We start from the raw sequence: 17,627 nt of genomic DNA, 5'->3' as shown, positions 1-17,627 counted from the left end.
CCTGACCCTCAAAAAATGTCCTCAACAGCAGATATGACCTCATCGTCGGTTTGATACAGCTTTCCAGCCAAGTGTTTTTTTCCTATTGGGGAACAGAAAATAGTCAGATGGTGCCAAATAAGGGCAATATTGGAAGGTGATCAACCAGTTCCAAACCCCAGTCATGCACAGCAGCCTTTGCAACCTCAGGCTTGTGTGTAGGAGCATTGTCGTCTAGGTCATGGGGAAGCAGGACCCCCCTTCGTCCAGTTTTCCAGGCTGTTTTGGCTTGATTGCCTTTCACAGCTGCCTCAGCAAGTTGGCATAGTATTTGCCATTGATATTATGGCCTTTTTGAAGGTAGTCAATGAACACAATGCCCTTTGCATCCCAGAAGACGGAGGTCATCACCTTCTCTGTTGAACACACCACCTTGGCTTTCTTTGGTGGGAGAGAAAACGGGTGTTTCCACTGCATGAACTGCTGTTTGGTCTCTGGCTCAAAGTGGTGAACCCAACATTGATCTTGGGTGAGGGAACATTCAAGAAAACTGGCTGGAGTCGCTTCAAAAAGTGCCAAGTTTGCCTGCGACATGACCATCCTGGTGTGCTTTTGATCAGGCGTCAGAAATCGTGGCACCCACCGAGCGGAAACCTTCGACATGCCAGAATGTCATTATGCAGAATGTCCTCAACCCATTCACGGGAGATGCCTACAGCATTAGCTATCTGATTAACATTTAAATGTCTGTCATCCATCATCATATGGTGAACATGGTTGATGTTTTCTTGGGTGGTGACTTTGGCAGGACTTCCGGACCTTAGGTCACCTTCAAGACTCTCCCTACCCCTCATGAATACAGCTGCCTACATTTGGAGCATTATCTCCTAATGTAGAAACCATGTCAGCATGAATGTCCTTGGTGGGGCTAACCTTTTTTTCCGCAAATATTTGATAACACCACGGTGCCAAATTTTATCCATTTTCATGAAATGTCTCTAGTACCACTTTTCCAAGTCCTCAATTCTGTATCCAATGTGGGTTTATCTGGAAAGAAAAAATGTAACTAGCATCAGTAAATGGTGAATTTAATGCATGCCAAATTTAATTACTGTATGATAAATCCTTCTTAGTCAGCCTGTGAACTTTTCAGCCCACCCTCGTATGAGGCAGCAGGATGTGTTTTTATAAACAGATTTGTTACATCCACTAATAGAGTTAAATTTGTCACATGGCATATGTAGTACCACAAATTAGTATATTATTATCGTTTCCCAGGCACCTTCTTATTATATGAATAATTTTAGTTAGTCTTCAGTTCCCACAGCCCACATTCAGGTTATCTATTTCTAAACCTTTATATTTGGATAATTTCTCTATTTCTTTTAGAGACATAAATCATTTGTTGGACACCGTACTTCAATTGGCAGGTACTTTTTATTCTGGTGGTCTTTAGTCATAGTATCCGGTATTTAGCTTTTATCTCCTTGTCTATGTAGGTTGATATGTCTTAGAGTATGGCCACTTTGTCCTTCTTTGAGATTCTTTTGGCAAATTAATTGTTTTCTTTCTAGTTTCTAGAAATACACAATGTATACTAGTTTATCATATGATTTCGGAGTTTCTTATGCAAAAGTTTGATTCTGGGTTGCAATAAAATACTCTTCGGTTTCACTTTTGAGTTCTGCTCTTCTCAGCTAGTGTTGTACTTTTTCTGTATAAAAGAAAACACGACGCTCCGTTGATTACGGTGACATAGGTTCCAGTTGATCTGATCCATGGAGCAGCCATTGCCGTAATAGTCTGCTCATGAAGTTAGCATGCAAGTGGCTGAGCCCTCCACAGACACTTACCCTTAACATAGTTCTCAGGGAGAATGAGACAAGCCTAGTCCTTGAAAATACAGGTACAATTCATATTTGCCAGCTGAGAGAATTGGAGCAATGCAAATAAAGTGTCTTGTTCAAGGACTCGACTCACCACCTGAAAACGAACTCACAACCTTGCAATCGTTAGCCGAATCCCCCAACAACTAAGCCACGTGTTTTCATAATTGTTTTCTGTATGTATTTGATGAGTGGATTGGATAGAGAGAGGCTGAAAGACACACAGACACACTCAGGCATAGAAACACTGATGAGTAAATCTTCTTACCTAAATATTTACAAGAAATTTGCTCTTTAAATGAATATACTTTGCTTGTTAGACAAAGGAGAAGATGCATCAGTTTTTGCACACAATCTAGGAGAGTGTATTACCATTGTATTAGTTTGGTAATTTGTGGCCCCTTTTGTTGTTTAGCTTTTTTACTTTTCAAAGTATTTGTTTTACTTTTTACTTTCAGAATTACCTTTGGAAAGCATTATTTTGAGAATCAATGCCACTGATAAAGACCGAAACCATCAAATAGAGTACAGCCTCAACAGAAACTCTTTGGTGGCCCAAGACGCCCAAGGGCACAGATTATCTACCTTTCCTAATGATTACAGGGTAAGATGATAATATTCTATAAAACTACGCAAGCGTATCTAAAAGTAAAAATTATATGTGATGGATTCTCTATATAATATTTATACTCGCCTGGCCCCCGTGCCGGTGACACGTAAAAGCACCATCCGTTTCGTGGACGTTTGCCAGCTCTGTCTGGCCCCCGTGTTGGTGGCACGTAAAAGCACCATCCGTTCGTGTCCTTGGCCAGCCTCGCCTGGCCCCGTGCCGGTGACACGTAAAAGCACCATCCGTTCGTGGCCGTTTGCCAGCCCTGTCTGGCACCTGTGCGGGTGGCACGTAAAAAGCACCCACTACACTCACGTAGTGGTTGGCGTTAGGAAGGGCATCCAGCCGTAGAAACACTGCCAGATCTGACTAGGCCTGATGAAGCCTTCCGGCTTCACAGACCCCAGTTGAACCGTCCAACCCATGCTAGCATGGAGAACGGACGCTAAATGATGATGATGATGATGTTGATGATCACATTGTTTAAACAATGAAATAATGCAATTCCTAAGACTAACATAGAACCAATGCTATTTTCACTCAGCTAGAATCAAGAGTAAAATATTTATTTGAATTACACGCTACTTGACAACACAGATACACGTATGCAACAATTATGGGAATATATGGGAACGTTAACCAGAAATTAAGAAATGTGTAAGAATGGTCTAAGGAGTAGATTGGATAATGGAGCACATACAAGCAGACTCCTCCATAGAAACATTCATCAGTGAATCCGTAGTATTTTGGATTTCAAGAATACAAATTTGTTAAGAAGAAACAATTCTAATAGTGCACAGGAAATTCATTTAGAAAATTACTTAGACATGTTTTAATGAGTATTGAAATCCTATTGGGAACTGAGAAATATTTCTTTTTATGACAACATATAAAAGAAACAAAATGTTGATATTTTTCTTTTTTGCCTACATACTGACATACCTACATACATACATACAAATATATGCATGCACACACATACACCACACACATACACACACACACACGATTTTGTGTGGTTATTTTAATGGAAGTTTTAATGATAATAACAAAACAGTCGTTGTTAGGTGGACTCAATACTAGAAGTCATGTTTTGACTGGAGCTTCAAGTTTTGGTTAACGGCTTTTTCAGTCACTTGTTGAATAAGCTAGTCAGAAGGACAGACCAACAGTCTTCTACTTTCATACAGGAGGAATTCCTGAAAGAGTGAATGGAAGTTGAAATTTCAAATCTTGAGATTATTTGCCTTCTCCGAGGATTGTAACATTAGCAGAAATTGCTGATATTACTCTCTACGTCTCTTGCCTAGTCATTAGTACACCTGGCCCATGTTTGAAAATGAGGAAAATTAAGGGTACAAAAAGACAATTAAGGGTAGAAAACTGTTCATATTAAGAAAAGTTGTCCTGGTTTGCACTTAAAAAAGTTTTCTTTGCAAACATGGGGTTTGGGACTTGCTCTCACTGGACATCACCTTGGCCCCGACTGATTTCTAGTGTAGCACTAAATCAATTAATGCCTTGTGAATGAATTTGACTGATAGAATCTGCATATATATATATATATATATATATACACACATACACAGGGTGTCCCAGAAGTTGCGCAACACCCTGGTTTTTTAAAAGAATACACCCTTATTGATTTCAAAAACACTTTATTGAAATTAATCGTAACAAATGCTCAAATTGAGCACCCTCTACAATAAAACATGCAGAAACAATATAATATAATAAATTACTTTAATAATTTTTAATGAAAATGGTGCACGACTTCTGGGACACACTGTATATATGTATATATATATATGTATATGTATATTGGCAATTATGTGGATAAACAAATTAGATATAACAGTTTGGGTATGAAATACAAAATATGTGTATATGTGTACAGGCAAAACGAGAGAAAGCAAAAATGGAGACTTTCAGACATTGAATTTTTAAGTATAAATATAAAGATATTTATATAAACAGATCCAACTTACACAGAGTACAAATGACAATTAAAGGGGAGGAAGAAATTCCAACAGCTACTGCTGGGGGCTTGGAGATCCATTGTAATGTTGGTAGATGCAGTTCATCAAAATATACGGCAGTAATGGAAGCAATTGGATAAGTCATGGTAGAAAAGATCTTACATTTCAGATCTTAATGCAGAGAAGTTCGAAGATGGAAGTCTCTGTTAAGTTAAAACCTTTCTTGAGTGTGTAGGTTATAGTGGAGTGGTAATTAGATTTTTAGGGTGGATTGCTATGGAGAAGTGTTTTGGAGAAATTTTTATTGATTCTATTTGGGGTTATGCCTCCCCCATAGATGTATTTTACTGTCCCATTAATTTAGAATCAGCAAATGAAGTACTCCATCCATTGAGAGAGATAAATATTTAATGTACATTGTTAAGGGTTTCTAATTGTTTTTTGAGATGGAGAGACGTGGTTGGGCAGATTTTTATAACACTGTGTGTCTCCAAGCAATCAGAGACTCTGGGCATGCGGTGTTTTCCATTTGAAAGACAGAATATTGGAACAAACTTGGTGGCTTCACTTTCATTGATGTGCCTGAAAGAGAACTGATGGTTTGCATAAAGACTCTTAAAATCACCTTCGCATAAACCAATGTGATGTTCTTATCAATTACGTTATCTTGGAGCGTTGCAGTGAGTGCTATCTCACAGACAACAGAGTTTATTATACAAACTTGGCCAAGTATCTCTACAATTACCAGTGGCAGTGGGGTCTTGGTGAGTGACAATGTTCTTCATATTGGGGAAACAGCTCTTTGTGATAATTTTATCGAATGCCTATTTACTGGGAAATATTTATCTCAAAGAGCCAGGAATTTCATACTTCCCATGGTCTATTTTTAGGTATATTTTTAGGCTTCATACCTTTAATTGAAGGGTTGTAATATATCTTAATGTGGAAACGGCTCTTAGGAAATACTTGATTAGACATCTCCCTAATATAACAGTGCCCTAGCTAACAAATCTGTCCCAGGACTTATTCTTGTTAATGCTGTTACTTATTACAGTGATATCTTTTGCTGAACTGTCAAATTACAAGGACATAAGCAAACCAGCATTTGTCAAATTGTGTAGAGAACAAACATAGTCATGGACGCATATACTTACTTATCTATCTGTCTACTGATCCAGCTGATCCATATATATATATATATATATATAAGGTGAGCTTGCTGAATCGTTAGCACACTGGACGAAATGCTTAGCAGTATTTCGTCTGTTGTTACGGTCTGAGTTCAAATTCCGCCGAGGTCGACTTTGCCTTTCATCCTTTCGGGGTCGATAAATTAAGTACCAGTTACGCATTGGGGTCGATTTAATCGACTTAATCCTCTTGCTTGTCCTTGTTTGTCCCCTCTATGTTCAGCCCCTTGTGGGCAATAAAGAAATAATATATATATATATATATATATATATATAAGGCGAGCTTGCTGAATCGTTAGCACACTGGACGAAATGCTTAGCAGTATTTCGTCTGTTGTTACGGTCTGAGTTCAAATTCCGCCGAGGTCGACTTTGCCTTTCATCCTTTCGGGGTCGATAAATTAAGTACCAGTTACGCATTGGGGTCGATTTAATCGACTTAATCCTCTTGCTTGTCCTTGTTTGTCCCCTCTATGTTCAGCCCCTTGTGGGCAATAAAGAAATAATATATATATATATATATATATAATTTCAGCAAAACAACTAAGATTCAAATGAATTCAAATGAATATGGTACTTAACTTATATGCACCAGAATTCTTTATGGTATTAACCATAAAATTATGTGGGGTGATTATAACCAAGAAAAGAGCAACAAGAATGGATCGGTAGATTAGTACAATTGTTTCATACTATAAACATTTTATTTCAAGCTGCAAATATTACAGCAAATATAATGTCAAGTATTCATCAGCTAAATCACATATAGGTTTTCCAAATATCTGAGAGAGTGTAAATATCCTTATGAAGTTATAGTAGTGAGTTCCATGAATCTGAAGTAAGGTTCCAAGCAGACTATATATGTTTTCCAACAATACAAAGTTTTTAACTTGATTATTAACATCCCAGAGAAGATAAATCTACTCATAAAGATGTGGATATAAGTTCCAAGAGACATGAGGAAAGATGCTGGTCATACCACGGTTAAGTTAGCATCTAACTGTTGCAGACAAAATTTTGTCTGGTTATATATATATATATATATATACACACACATGCATACATATATTAGTTCTGTGTACAGTTATATGCTCAATTCTGGTGAATGGTTTCTTTGACAATATCACTCAGCAGAAAAAGACTGCATCCATTACTTACATTGACATTGAAGAGGAAGATGTAATAGCAACCATAAATGAAATGAGCTCAAATTCGGCAACTGGCCCTGATGGTTTCCCAGCTGTCCTCCTAAAGCCATGTAAACAAGAATTAGCGGGACCACTCTGGATACTCTTCCAGAGTTTCCTTGCAAGTAGTAAACTTCCCAAAAAGCTGAAGGCTGGAAACTACAGGCCCATCTCTCTGACTTCACATATTAGCAAAGTCATGGAACGAATTGTCAGAAGGAGGCTGATTGTGTTCCTAGAAGAAAATGATTTGCTGAATGAGACCCAGCATGGTTTCCGTCCGGGTGGAAGCTGCCTCATGCAGCTCTTGTGGCATTATGACCAGGTTCTGGGGAAGATACTTGACCATTCAAATGTTGATGTGATATATCTCGACTTTGCAATGGCCTTTGACAAAGTTGATCATGGCATGATATGTCACAAGCTGCGACACCTTGGCATAGCTGGTAAATTAGGAGAGTGGCTGCATGACTTCCTTAATGGTACAAGTCAGACAGTTGCAGCTAATGGAGAATTATCTTGGGAAATGCAAATATTGAGCGGTGTTCCATAAGAACTGTCCTGGGGGCCACTACTGTTTATAGTAGCCCTTCTGGACATGTCCACGGTCACTCGGACAGCCAATGTCACTAGCTAAGCTGATGACACAAAACTATCTCAGGCAATAAAGAATTCTGATGGTGTCATAAGCCTGCAGAATGACCTGAATGCAATATACAAGTGGGCAGAGCAAAATAATATACAGTTCAATGCTAAAAAATTTCAAGTAGTGCGCTACAAGGCCACAAGTGCTCCCAACTGGCATACACAGGACCTGGAGGTACTGCAACCCCAGAACCACAAACAGTGAGAGACCTGGGCATCAGCATGTGTAGTGATGCATCATTTCACGTGCAGACAACTGGCAGGGAGGATACTGAGGACTTTCAGAACAAGGGATCAAATAGTCATGTTGACTCTATGGAAGAGATTTGTTCTGAGCCACCTAGACTATTGCTCTCAGTTGTGGTCACCACACAGTGTCAAGCTGACAGCAGAACTCGAGGCAATTCAGCGTCACTATACAAAAAAGATCGCCACAGTCCAGCAAATGAACAACAGGGAGCGACTGAAGGCATTAAGTCTCTACTCTCTGGAGCGCAGGCGGGAGAGATATGTAATAATTTACATATGGAAAATACTGGCACTAAGTATTATATGAATGCCCACACAGGTCGCCGCTGCATAGTACCAAGGGTACAGTCCATTGCATCTCACATAAGAACAAGGTACTGCAAAGGCCTCGGTTTCAGAGGACCTCAGCTCTTTAATGCCCTGCCAAAACAATTGAGAGACCTGCAAAACATGGATGTAGAGGTCTTCAAAACAAAACTTGACACTTTCCTATCCTCGATACCAGACGAACCGATGGCTCGAAAGAAAAGAGCAAAAGATCAGATTCTCAGTAGGTACTAGTTCCTCATGGCCATTTCTGCCAAGAGGCAAAGAAATCCTCCTTGCCATCTCTATTTCTTCAGTGTTCTGTAGGGATGGGCAGATAAAGGTTGGATGATGAATGTGCCTCTAGGCTTCTTGAGAGGGTCTAAGTGGTTGGGAGGGCTAATACATATATAAGAAACAGTTAACAATAGGTACACTGTGTTTGTCACACAGAAATATATATATATATATATATATATATATATACACACACACACAGACAGATGCATGCCCACACTAAAACATTCCATTCACCAAGTATGTTTAATAATTTCAATGTTTTCGTCAGAAGATTATCATTTTTTTCCTCATTTCTCTTTAGTTGCTTTTTCCTTTGGTCATTCTCTTTTTTTCTTCAATATTCAAATGACTTCTTTTCTGAATTAAAAAAGTACTGAACTGTACACACGAGGAAAAAAATCCTGAAACATTAAATTCTTAATGACTTTTGTGCTCTTTAATAGAATACAGAATGGAAAACAAAATCATAATCTGTCTTAAAACTAAATACATAAAGAGAATGTTGGAAGACATCGAGTAAAGAACAGATGTAATTTTTTTATGGCAAAATCCATTGGAATTGGAAATAGGAAGATCCTTGCATCAGTTGCTGGAAAAAAAATCCCTTTATTGGAATCAAGCTGATGCGTTGTTGAAATATTTCATTTTCATCTTTGTTTCCTCTGTTCTTATTTTTATTTGATTGTCTTTTTATAATTGAATATTTCATCTCCACCACCATCATCGTCGACATTATCCCATTGCCAGGAACAATCACTCTCTCTGCAAGCTACGTGGTCACTCCACCTGTAAGAAATAGCGGTCAAACAATTCACATCGTACTCTGCTGTCTGAAATAAAGGAAACAGGGAATGTGTCTTTATTTAAGACGATATCACCAGCATCACTTCTATCCTCATCATGATCGGAGGGATCATGAAATATGATGGGTAGCGGATCATTGGTAGTAAAACGAACACGGATTCTTCATCTGTGTTTCATACGATGAGCCAGGTGGATGGCGAACTAACTTAGTTTTGAAATCATCATTATAAGATTTACTCCTAAGTTTTCTCCGATATACTTTTGTCCCTTCTTGTACATTGAAATGTTCTCTCTATAGTGCTGTAGTTCTTCAAACAGAGATCAAAACATAAACTTGTTTGTTTGTGCTGGTTTTAGCTTCACTGTTGCTCTGAGAAGGTTTAAATAACAATGTTCTGCACATGTCTACCAAATCTCTCCTGTCACGTTTGATCTAATATGTCAAATACAGTGGGGACTTTCTGTTGTCACTTGACTTGTTATAAATAGTCAAACCTCAGCTATATGTCTTTTTGAGAACACCTTCATATCGGGCATAATACTCCTTGGTGTCTTTGACCTTGCTCAACTTTTTGAAAAATATTTTTATTTAGCACATCTGCTATAATGAACCACCACTAGTCCCGAGGAAATGCAAATAGTGGTTGCAATTCTCCCAGTTGCCCAAACGCTGCCATTACCATTACTTATGATCTTTAAGAAGTATTGTTGTTGTTCCAGAGTTAAGGTGCTTGGTTAGCTTCAGAAACTAATGATGAACAAGAAAATCTGTAAAGAATTAACAGTCTACAAGCTCAACGATGTTCTCAGGGAGGCCTAAACATCCAAAGATCAACAAAACAGTCTAAACCGGAAAATCTTTCAGCCCGTGGACTATAGACAACTTCCAGAAATCACTCTTCTGATTGTGCTACCAGGAAATACTGCTAGTCTAAATTAAACTCTTCAATCTAGAAAGTGTCGTCAACCAAGCCTGACTGAGATGAGTGTAGGGATACCAAACTTTCTGCATGGAGTCGCTCTGTTTCTGAGTATCTCTCATATGTGGAGTTTTGTTGAACAATCATCATCGCATGCCCCACAACTTGGCTTTTGTGGTTTGTCGAATTAATCAAGGTGGATGACTGATTGGAGAAGGCAGCTAACTTTGTATCTACCTCGGTGGCCTGCCTTGATGAGGTACAGTGAAAAACCAATAACAAGAGGCGCATCTCTCAGTTGTCCGAAGTTTCATTCATCTAATTTGGATGATATGAGATTTGAAGTTTACGAAAACAACCAGAAATGTTTGGCAACATATTGGTAGACGACTACTGTATGCGGTGGGGGTGATTGTGGTAGCACTTCTGAGAAAGGAAACTGATACAGCTTTAGTTAAGCTATACACAAATAAATTAACAGAGACCCAGAATGTGTTAGTGAAAGATTTATTCAGTTAAGTACACGAGGGCAACAGCTGCCAATCCACTCCTGCTTCACAGAAGCCCGCTTAACCGGAAGCCCACTTTGCTGCAGACCAGCTCCCTAGCTAACCGCAGCAAAGTTCCTGTCTACAGTTTGTTTGTCATAAATCCTTGGGCAGTGCCCTACACTAACAAAGGGACATAATCGATAAATTCGGGCCCTTAACTCTGCCAAGGCATTTGTTGAAGGTGGTTTCGTAGAGAAGAGATCTATCTACAACAGCCTCCACATTTCATATGGACGATATATCCGTAATGATTCAGGATTCCACAAAAGTGGAGCTGGTTGACAGGAGAAAAGGTAAGTTTACAGACTTTCAGCCTATTCACCTGCAGAAAGAAGGTTATACTGTCGAACAGCAACTTTAGGGCTGGACAGACAATCTGTTGAAACTACTCAGAGCCTGGTTTTGTTTGGATCTCCTGGACGAGGGATGTGAGTGTGTGATCCAGCCTTACTCAGAAATCTCACACACTATTTCTTCCAACTCTTATATTATTAGTTTAAATCCTGAGGCTTTCCAGTTAGCCTTTCATCCTAACCCCGGAATCAATAAAATAGATGACCAGTCAGCTACTGGAGCCGATAGGCCTGTATCAGAAGCAACTGCTGCTGCTGCTGCTGCTGCTGCTGCTGCTGCTGTTGTTGTTGTTGTTGTTGTTGTTGTTGTTGTTGTTGTTGTTGTTGTTGTTCTTCTTCTTCTTCTTCTTCTTCTTCTTCTTCTTCTTCTCCTTCTCCTCCTCCTCCTCCTCTCCCCTTCACCCTCCCCCTCCTCCTTTGCTATGCTGAAGGCAGTGAAGTGTTCGAATTGTTTGTACGCTGAACAAAATACTTAACCACATTTCATCCGTCTTTACGTTCTGTATTCAAATTTCGCCAAAGTTGTCTTTGCCCCTCTTCCTTTTGGGGTCAATGAAATTAGTCTCAGTTGAACACTGGGGGGCTGGGGATGGGTTGTCAACTTACCTCCGCACAAAGTTCAAGTCTCGTGCCTAGAGTAGAAAGGATTATTATTGTTGCGTAGAGTGTAGGACAAAATGCCTTGTGGTCATTGGTCATTCCTCTTTATGTTCTGAGTTTAAATCACGTTTGTACCCACTCTGAATTTATCCTTCCTTTCCGTGGTCAATAAACTCATTATTTATCCCGCAATCAGATCAAATGTCATGGGAACATATACCTATCTTACAAATCATTTAGTATATCTTTAATATAAGCAACACTTACTTTTTAATCGCTTTGTATTATTTCATTCCAGCCCTCCTCTATATTTTGAGTTTATAATCTACTAACATTGCAATAGTAATAATTATTTTATTACGGATGTTGTGAGTTTGCCGATTCTCTCTCTTTCAGAATGCCTTTGCCATCAACAGAGTCACTGGGGATATTAGCTTAAAGATGAAGCTATACCACAGTTTGGTGGCTACAATCGCATTTGTAGTCCAAGCTCGGGACTTGAACGCCGATGTTAGCAGCAGCAGTCAGGTTGCCCAAGGTGAGCACTTACTTCCTAAACTATAATTAGCGTTAATGTCGTGGCCGCTACCATCGTCGTTGTCATTCTCCTCCTTCTCCCCCCCCCACCTTCATCATTATCATTAACAATGCACTAACAGCAATCACATTGAAAGTAAATATATTTTTTATAAGAATAAGACCAGTTCAGTCGACATAAGTATGTCGGGAAGTGAATTAGCCTCCGGTATCTTACTAACCCTAATTACTTCAACTTTCATAAAAGGTGACGTTGATCAGTAAGGGTTTGGAATCAGTACAGGAATAACACAAAGCTAAATTTACTTCTCAGAGGTGTTGCGGGAGATATTCTAAAGAAAGAAATATGGAAATCAGGTCATTCGTTATCTTTTCCAAGATTAGCCGTGTCAGTGTTTTCATTAAATAAAACAAAAAAAAAAAAACCCATATCAAAGCTAATTTACGTACATTATAGTCCCCAACTGCGAACTGGCCGAACGGTCATATATAGTAAGAAATGCTTATCTTTTCCAGAAGAAATTGTGAAACTTTTCCAATCAATAACTAAAAAGTGGGTTATGTACCTGATATACTTGCTTCATGGAGATTCCCTGATCTTTTAAAGTGCTTCGAAGTTGCTGCTTCTAAAAATATTTCCTATTTTAATGGCTGTGGTTGTCATTTATGAACTAAATTTCCCTGCAAATGATTCTTCTAAAAAAGTTGCATAAATTAAGTGCAAATCTCCACTAAAAGTCAATTGATTAGAACAGCCAAACATTCTGTAGAAAACGAGTGGAAGGTATACTGAAAGTGTTGTAGGGAATTAGGAATAATGGTCCACCATTCCCACATGACAAGTGGTATAAGACGGTACGAGAGAGTAAGTAGTAGGCGGTCAGAGATAGTCTTGTCTTTACTTGTTTTACTAAGTATACTGTATACCAAAGTGAGCGCTATAACAAGCCCACATTTTAAGGATTATAACAGAAAGACAGGTCTTAAGACAGGCATAAATTTTCCCAGAGACTTTCAAGCTGAGGATAAAGAAAATTTCTCTTAAATTATTCACAAGTGTTAAAAGGTTGCTGCTTGGAGATAACCCTAATTGAATTTGTTGATCGTATCTGAGCTGCAGGTTTGAAATCCTTCCCTTCTTGTCTCTGATCCTGCTTAATTTTATCGGTTGACTAACAACAAACATCACTTGAAAGATGGATTCAACAGTTAGTAGTGAGGGCAAGACTGACCAGCAGCTTGTTTCCCTGTCTGATAGCAAGAGAACCTAAACTGAAAGGCCTCTGGCAAGTTTCAGAATTCAGCAACATTTTGGTCAGGTCTTGAACAGAGTTCAGACCAGGTTTTCAGCTCTTTCTCAAAACCATATTTTGTCAGTTAAAATTCGAAGAAGTGCAGATAGTAAGATAATTAATAGATTCTTATATTATTTAGAAAAAAGAGAGGTGAGATATTGAAATTTTCTCCAAAGGCTTTATATTTCAAGTGAAAGAGAATAACTTTTGCCCAGATTTGGCATCACCAGGCACTCTCAGTTCAAGCGAAGTTACTTAAATATTGGTATCAAATTTTGTCACAAGGTCAGCAAGTTCATGAGAGGGTCTAAGCCAATTACATCAACCCCTGTGCTCAATTGGTACCTATTTTTATCGACCCTGAAAGAATGGAATGCAAAGTTGACCATGGCGGAATTTGAACTCAGAAGGTAGTGACAGACGAAATGCTGCTAAGCATTTTACCCACCCTGCTAACGATTCTGACTGTTCGCTGTCTTAAGTTATCTAAACATTGCTAATTAATATTTGTTGGTTTCCCTGTTATGTACTTATTAAATAAACTACTTAAAAATTGTGGTTAATTGTATCTTTTATCTTTTACTTGTTTCAGTCATTAGATTGTGGCCATGCTGGGGCACCGCATGGCCACAGTCAAATTGATTTCTAATACTATTGTTGTACTCTTGTAGCATACAGGCTTATTTGGATTTATATAACAAGATGTAATAATGACTGGTTCTCATTTTAGATTCAGTGGGTGAATCTAATTTGTGAGATTTGAACATAACTAGAAGATAGACTGAACTAAATCCAATAACTGGACACTCTCGTGTTCCTTCTACTTCAGCGTGGAATTTTAAATTATTCATTAAATCTGCTGAGTTGAAAGCAATGAAAAAAAGTTCCTTAACTGAAGTTCTGCAAGAGCTTTCTATTATGGTATTTTCGTGCTGTTCCATCTGACTTCACGTTCTAACTCAGTAAAATGATATTTGTGAAGCAAAAGTATATTAAAATCTTCAATAAAAAATACATGAACATGTTAAAATACTCTTTTTTTATTTACAGCTCGAGTCGTAATAATTACACAAGCATCACAGAGAACAGAACCTTTCTTTATACCTGAGACACCTGGTCAAAGTAAAAAGATCTATGAAATAGAAGTCCCAGAAGACAAACAGGTTGGACTTTTGTTAACAACGGTCAGGGCCAAAGATCCCAAAACTGATCAGTTTGTATCTGACTACACTTTAGCGCCGGGTGGACAAGACAAAGGGTTCTTCAATGTTACAAGAAATGGTAGGTTGAATGATTGATATTATTTTCTTCAACTTACTTCCTCACTCTATAATTTGCACAAGTTTTGTGTTATCATTGTAATAAGATGGAGAGATGAAAAAATTTTGCTATTCGTAAATATGAAGCTGTATAGTTCCATTTGACTTCATATTAGCTTGCTTGATAGCTTATAATTATTTAGCTGTATTAATAACCATTATTGAACTGCAATAGTAATAATAATAATAATAATAATAATAATAATGATAACAATAATGGAAGTGAAGAATTGAAGGTGATATTCTACCTTTGTGTAAAGATCTGAGCCACATAGAAGAGTGGTCCAATGGGGAATTGAAACATGGAAAATAAAATGCAAGGGCATATCTTGACAAGAAGTACCAAATAGAAAAGAAAAGGTTCAAAACTGTCACTGAAACCTTAAAACAATATGTGTGGGCTAAAACATTGAAGGGGCAGCGCTACACTGATTGCATATCGCTGTTCCAACTGAAAGCCTAATCATTGTGGCTTCGGACCAGGAATTGAATAGCAACTCAGTGAAAAAGAATATATACCACACTAGAGCATTGGACCTCTGCAGAATGTGTGGGAAGAAGGTCGAGAGTGTGACTCAGATTGTTGGTGCTTGTGAAAGTCTTGCGCAGAAAGAGTACAAGAGTAGACACGACAAAGTAACCTGAAACCTTCACTGATTGCCGTAAGTTTTGATATGAGGTTACGAGTGCTTGGTACCAACACACACACTGGAAAATGAAATGGACAAAAAAGGAAAGGCTCTGTGACTTTGACTTCCAGACAGACAAGGTATTAGAACACTGAAGGCTGGATATAGTAACCTTTAGGAGGGACAAAGAAGAGTGTCTAATAATCGACGTGGCAGTGCCAGATCAACAGATCATCATGAAAGAAAGAGAAAAAGTTGATAAATATGGAGAGCTGAGAATTGAGATCACTAAGATGTAGCAGCTACGAGAGTTGAACATAAAGGTTATCTGGTTATCCCTATTGACATCGGAGCAGTGGGTTCAATACCACCCAATCTGAAAAAAAACATTTGTAAACCTTAGAAATACTCTATAATCTCGATGTATTGCAAAAGTCATCATTACTTGAAACTGGATGCATGTTGTGTAAAGTGCTGTTTGTCTGAGGTCCTTGTTGTAACTTGACAAACAGTACAATATCTTCAATCAACAATCTCACAATACTGTGCGATGTCTATAATAATAATAATAATAATAATAAAAATAATCCTTTCTACTATAGGCACAAGGCCTGAAATTTGGAGGGAGTGGGGCCAGTCAATTAGATCAACCCAGTATGCAACTGCTACTTAATTTATCAACCCCGAAAGGATGAAAGGCAAAGTCGACCTCGGCGGAATTTGAATATAATAATAATAATAATAATGATTTCAAATTTTGCCACAAGGCCAGTAATTTTGTGGGTGGTGGGGATAGTTGGTTACATTGATCCCATTGTTTCACTAGTACTTAACTTATCAGCCTCCTAAAGGATGAAAGACAAAGTTGACCTTGGAGAAATTTGAACTCAGAACGTAACAGCAGATGAAACGCTAATAATAATAATTATAATCCTTTCTACTATAGACACAAGGCCTGAAATTTGGTGGGAGGAGGCCAATCGATTAGATCAACCCAGTATACAACTGGTACTTAATTTATTGACCCCCCCCCAAAAGGATGAATGGCGGAAGTTGAACTCAGAACGTAAAGGCATGAAATACCGCTAAGCATTCCACCCAGCATGCTAACAATTCTGCCAGCTCGCTGCCTTAATAATAATAATAATAATAATAATAATATAATAATAATATTATTATTATTATTTGAGAAATTTTTCACTCTATAAATTGCATTCCTATTCAGCTGTTTCAAGTTGAAATCAAATTGATAACGAATCAGGGCTGAAATAGTATTCTATGTTGATGACCAGACCTCCGTGTCTATCTTTGCATGGAAAAGCACTATTAGTAGAGTAGGGACATTTTTCAACCAATTTCACTCACGTTTGTCAATAGGAACAAATTCTTCCTTGAATGATAACACTTTCAGTGGAAATCCTCATATTAATGTCCCTCTACAGTCCAACTAGTGTATGGGATAAAAATGATGTATGTAGATGAGAACCAGCAAATACCCTTAACAATCAACAGAAATGGTCAATATCTGCAGGAATTTGGTCCAGAAAATGGATTATCATGATTTAGTAAAAATGTCCAGAAAACATTAATTTTGGACATACACTTTTCAACATGGAGTAATAACTCAATTATTAATTCATAAATTAGAACCGGATAGTGTTTAACTGGTAGTTATTTAACGACCCCAAAAGGATGAAGGGTAAAGTAAACAGAATTAGAACTCAGAACCTAAAGATGGATAGAATACTGCTAACTATTTTGCTCGGTGTGCTAACCATTCTGCCAGCTCTGCCCCCCCCCCCATATTCAGCCCAAACTATTAACTGAAGCAAATCGTTAACATATCACTGATTCAATGGATCAATCTTTGTTTTAATTCCAGGTGAAGTTATTCTGATCAAAGAACTCGACTATGAAAATAAGGGCTATTCAAACCCCCTCAAGTTTGATATAATAGCTATTGCTGACTCACAACGTAATGCCACAGCAGGAATGGTAATCACGGTAAAAGACATCAACGACAACTTACCCAAGTTCACGAAAAGTGTTAGTATAAGTCAGTAGTTAATCTCTCTCACTCTTTCTTTCCCACTTGTCCTTTTCATACATGCATACAAACATACGTACATGCATAAATACACAAATGCATACATACGTATGTACATACATACATGCAGACATGTGAACATACAAACATACGTACATGCATACATACATACATTCGCATTTGTACCTACAATCATAGTCTATGTATCTACAAATTTATACAAAATCCTAGATAAACAAGG

General features: G+C 38.1%; 1 protein-coding gene across 2 annotated transcripts in view; it reads left to right on the top strand.

Annotated features, from left to right (window-relative positions):
• Window positions 1-17,627, top strand: part of LOC115232553 (cadherin-23-like) — a 137,942-nt gene that overhangs the window by 74,396 nt on the left and 45,919 nt on the right. For both annotated transcript variants that reach the window (XM_029802496.2, XM_036512221.1), the window contains exons 22-25: window positions 2,324-2,469; window positions 11,956-12,097; window positions 14,442-14,672; window positions 17,222-17,385. In XM_029802496.2, the coding sequence (XP_029658356.1) occupies window positions 2,324-2,469; window positions 11,956-12,097; window positions 14,442-14,672; window positions 17,222-17,385 (683 nt within the window). The remainder of the gene's footprint in view (window positions 1-2,323; window positions 2,470-11,955; window positions 12,098-14,441; window positions 14,673-17,221; window positions 17,386-17,627) is intronic.

Source organism: Octopus sinensis, linkage group LG2 (assembly GCF_006345805.1).
Source record: "Octopus sinensis linkage group LG2, ASM634580v1, whole genome shotgun sequence".
NCBI lineage: Eukaryota > Metazoa > Mollusca > Cephalopoda > Octopoda > Octopodidae > Octopus > Octopus sinensis.
This window is presented reverse-complemented; position numbering and strand designations above follow the sequence as displayed.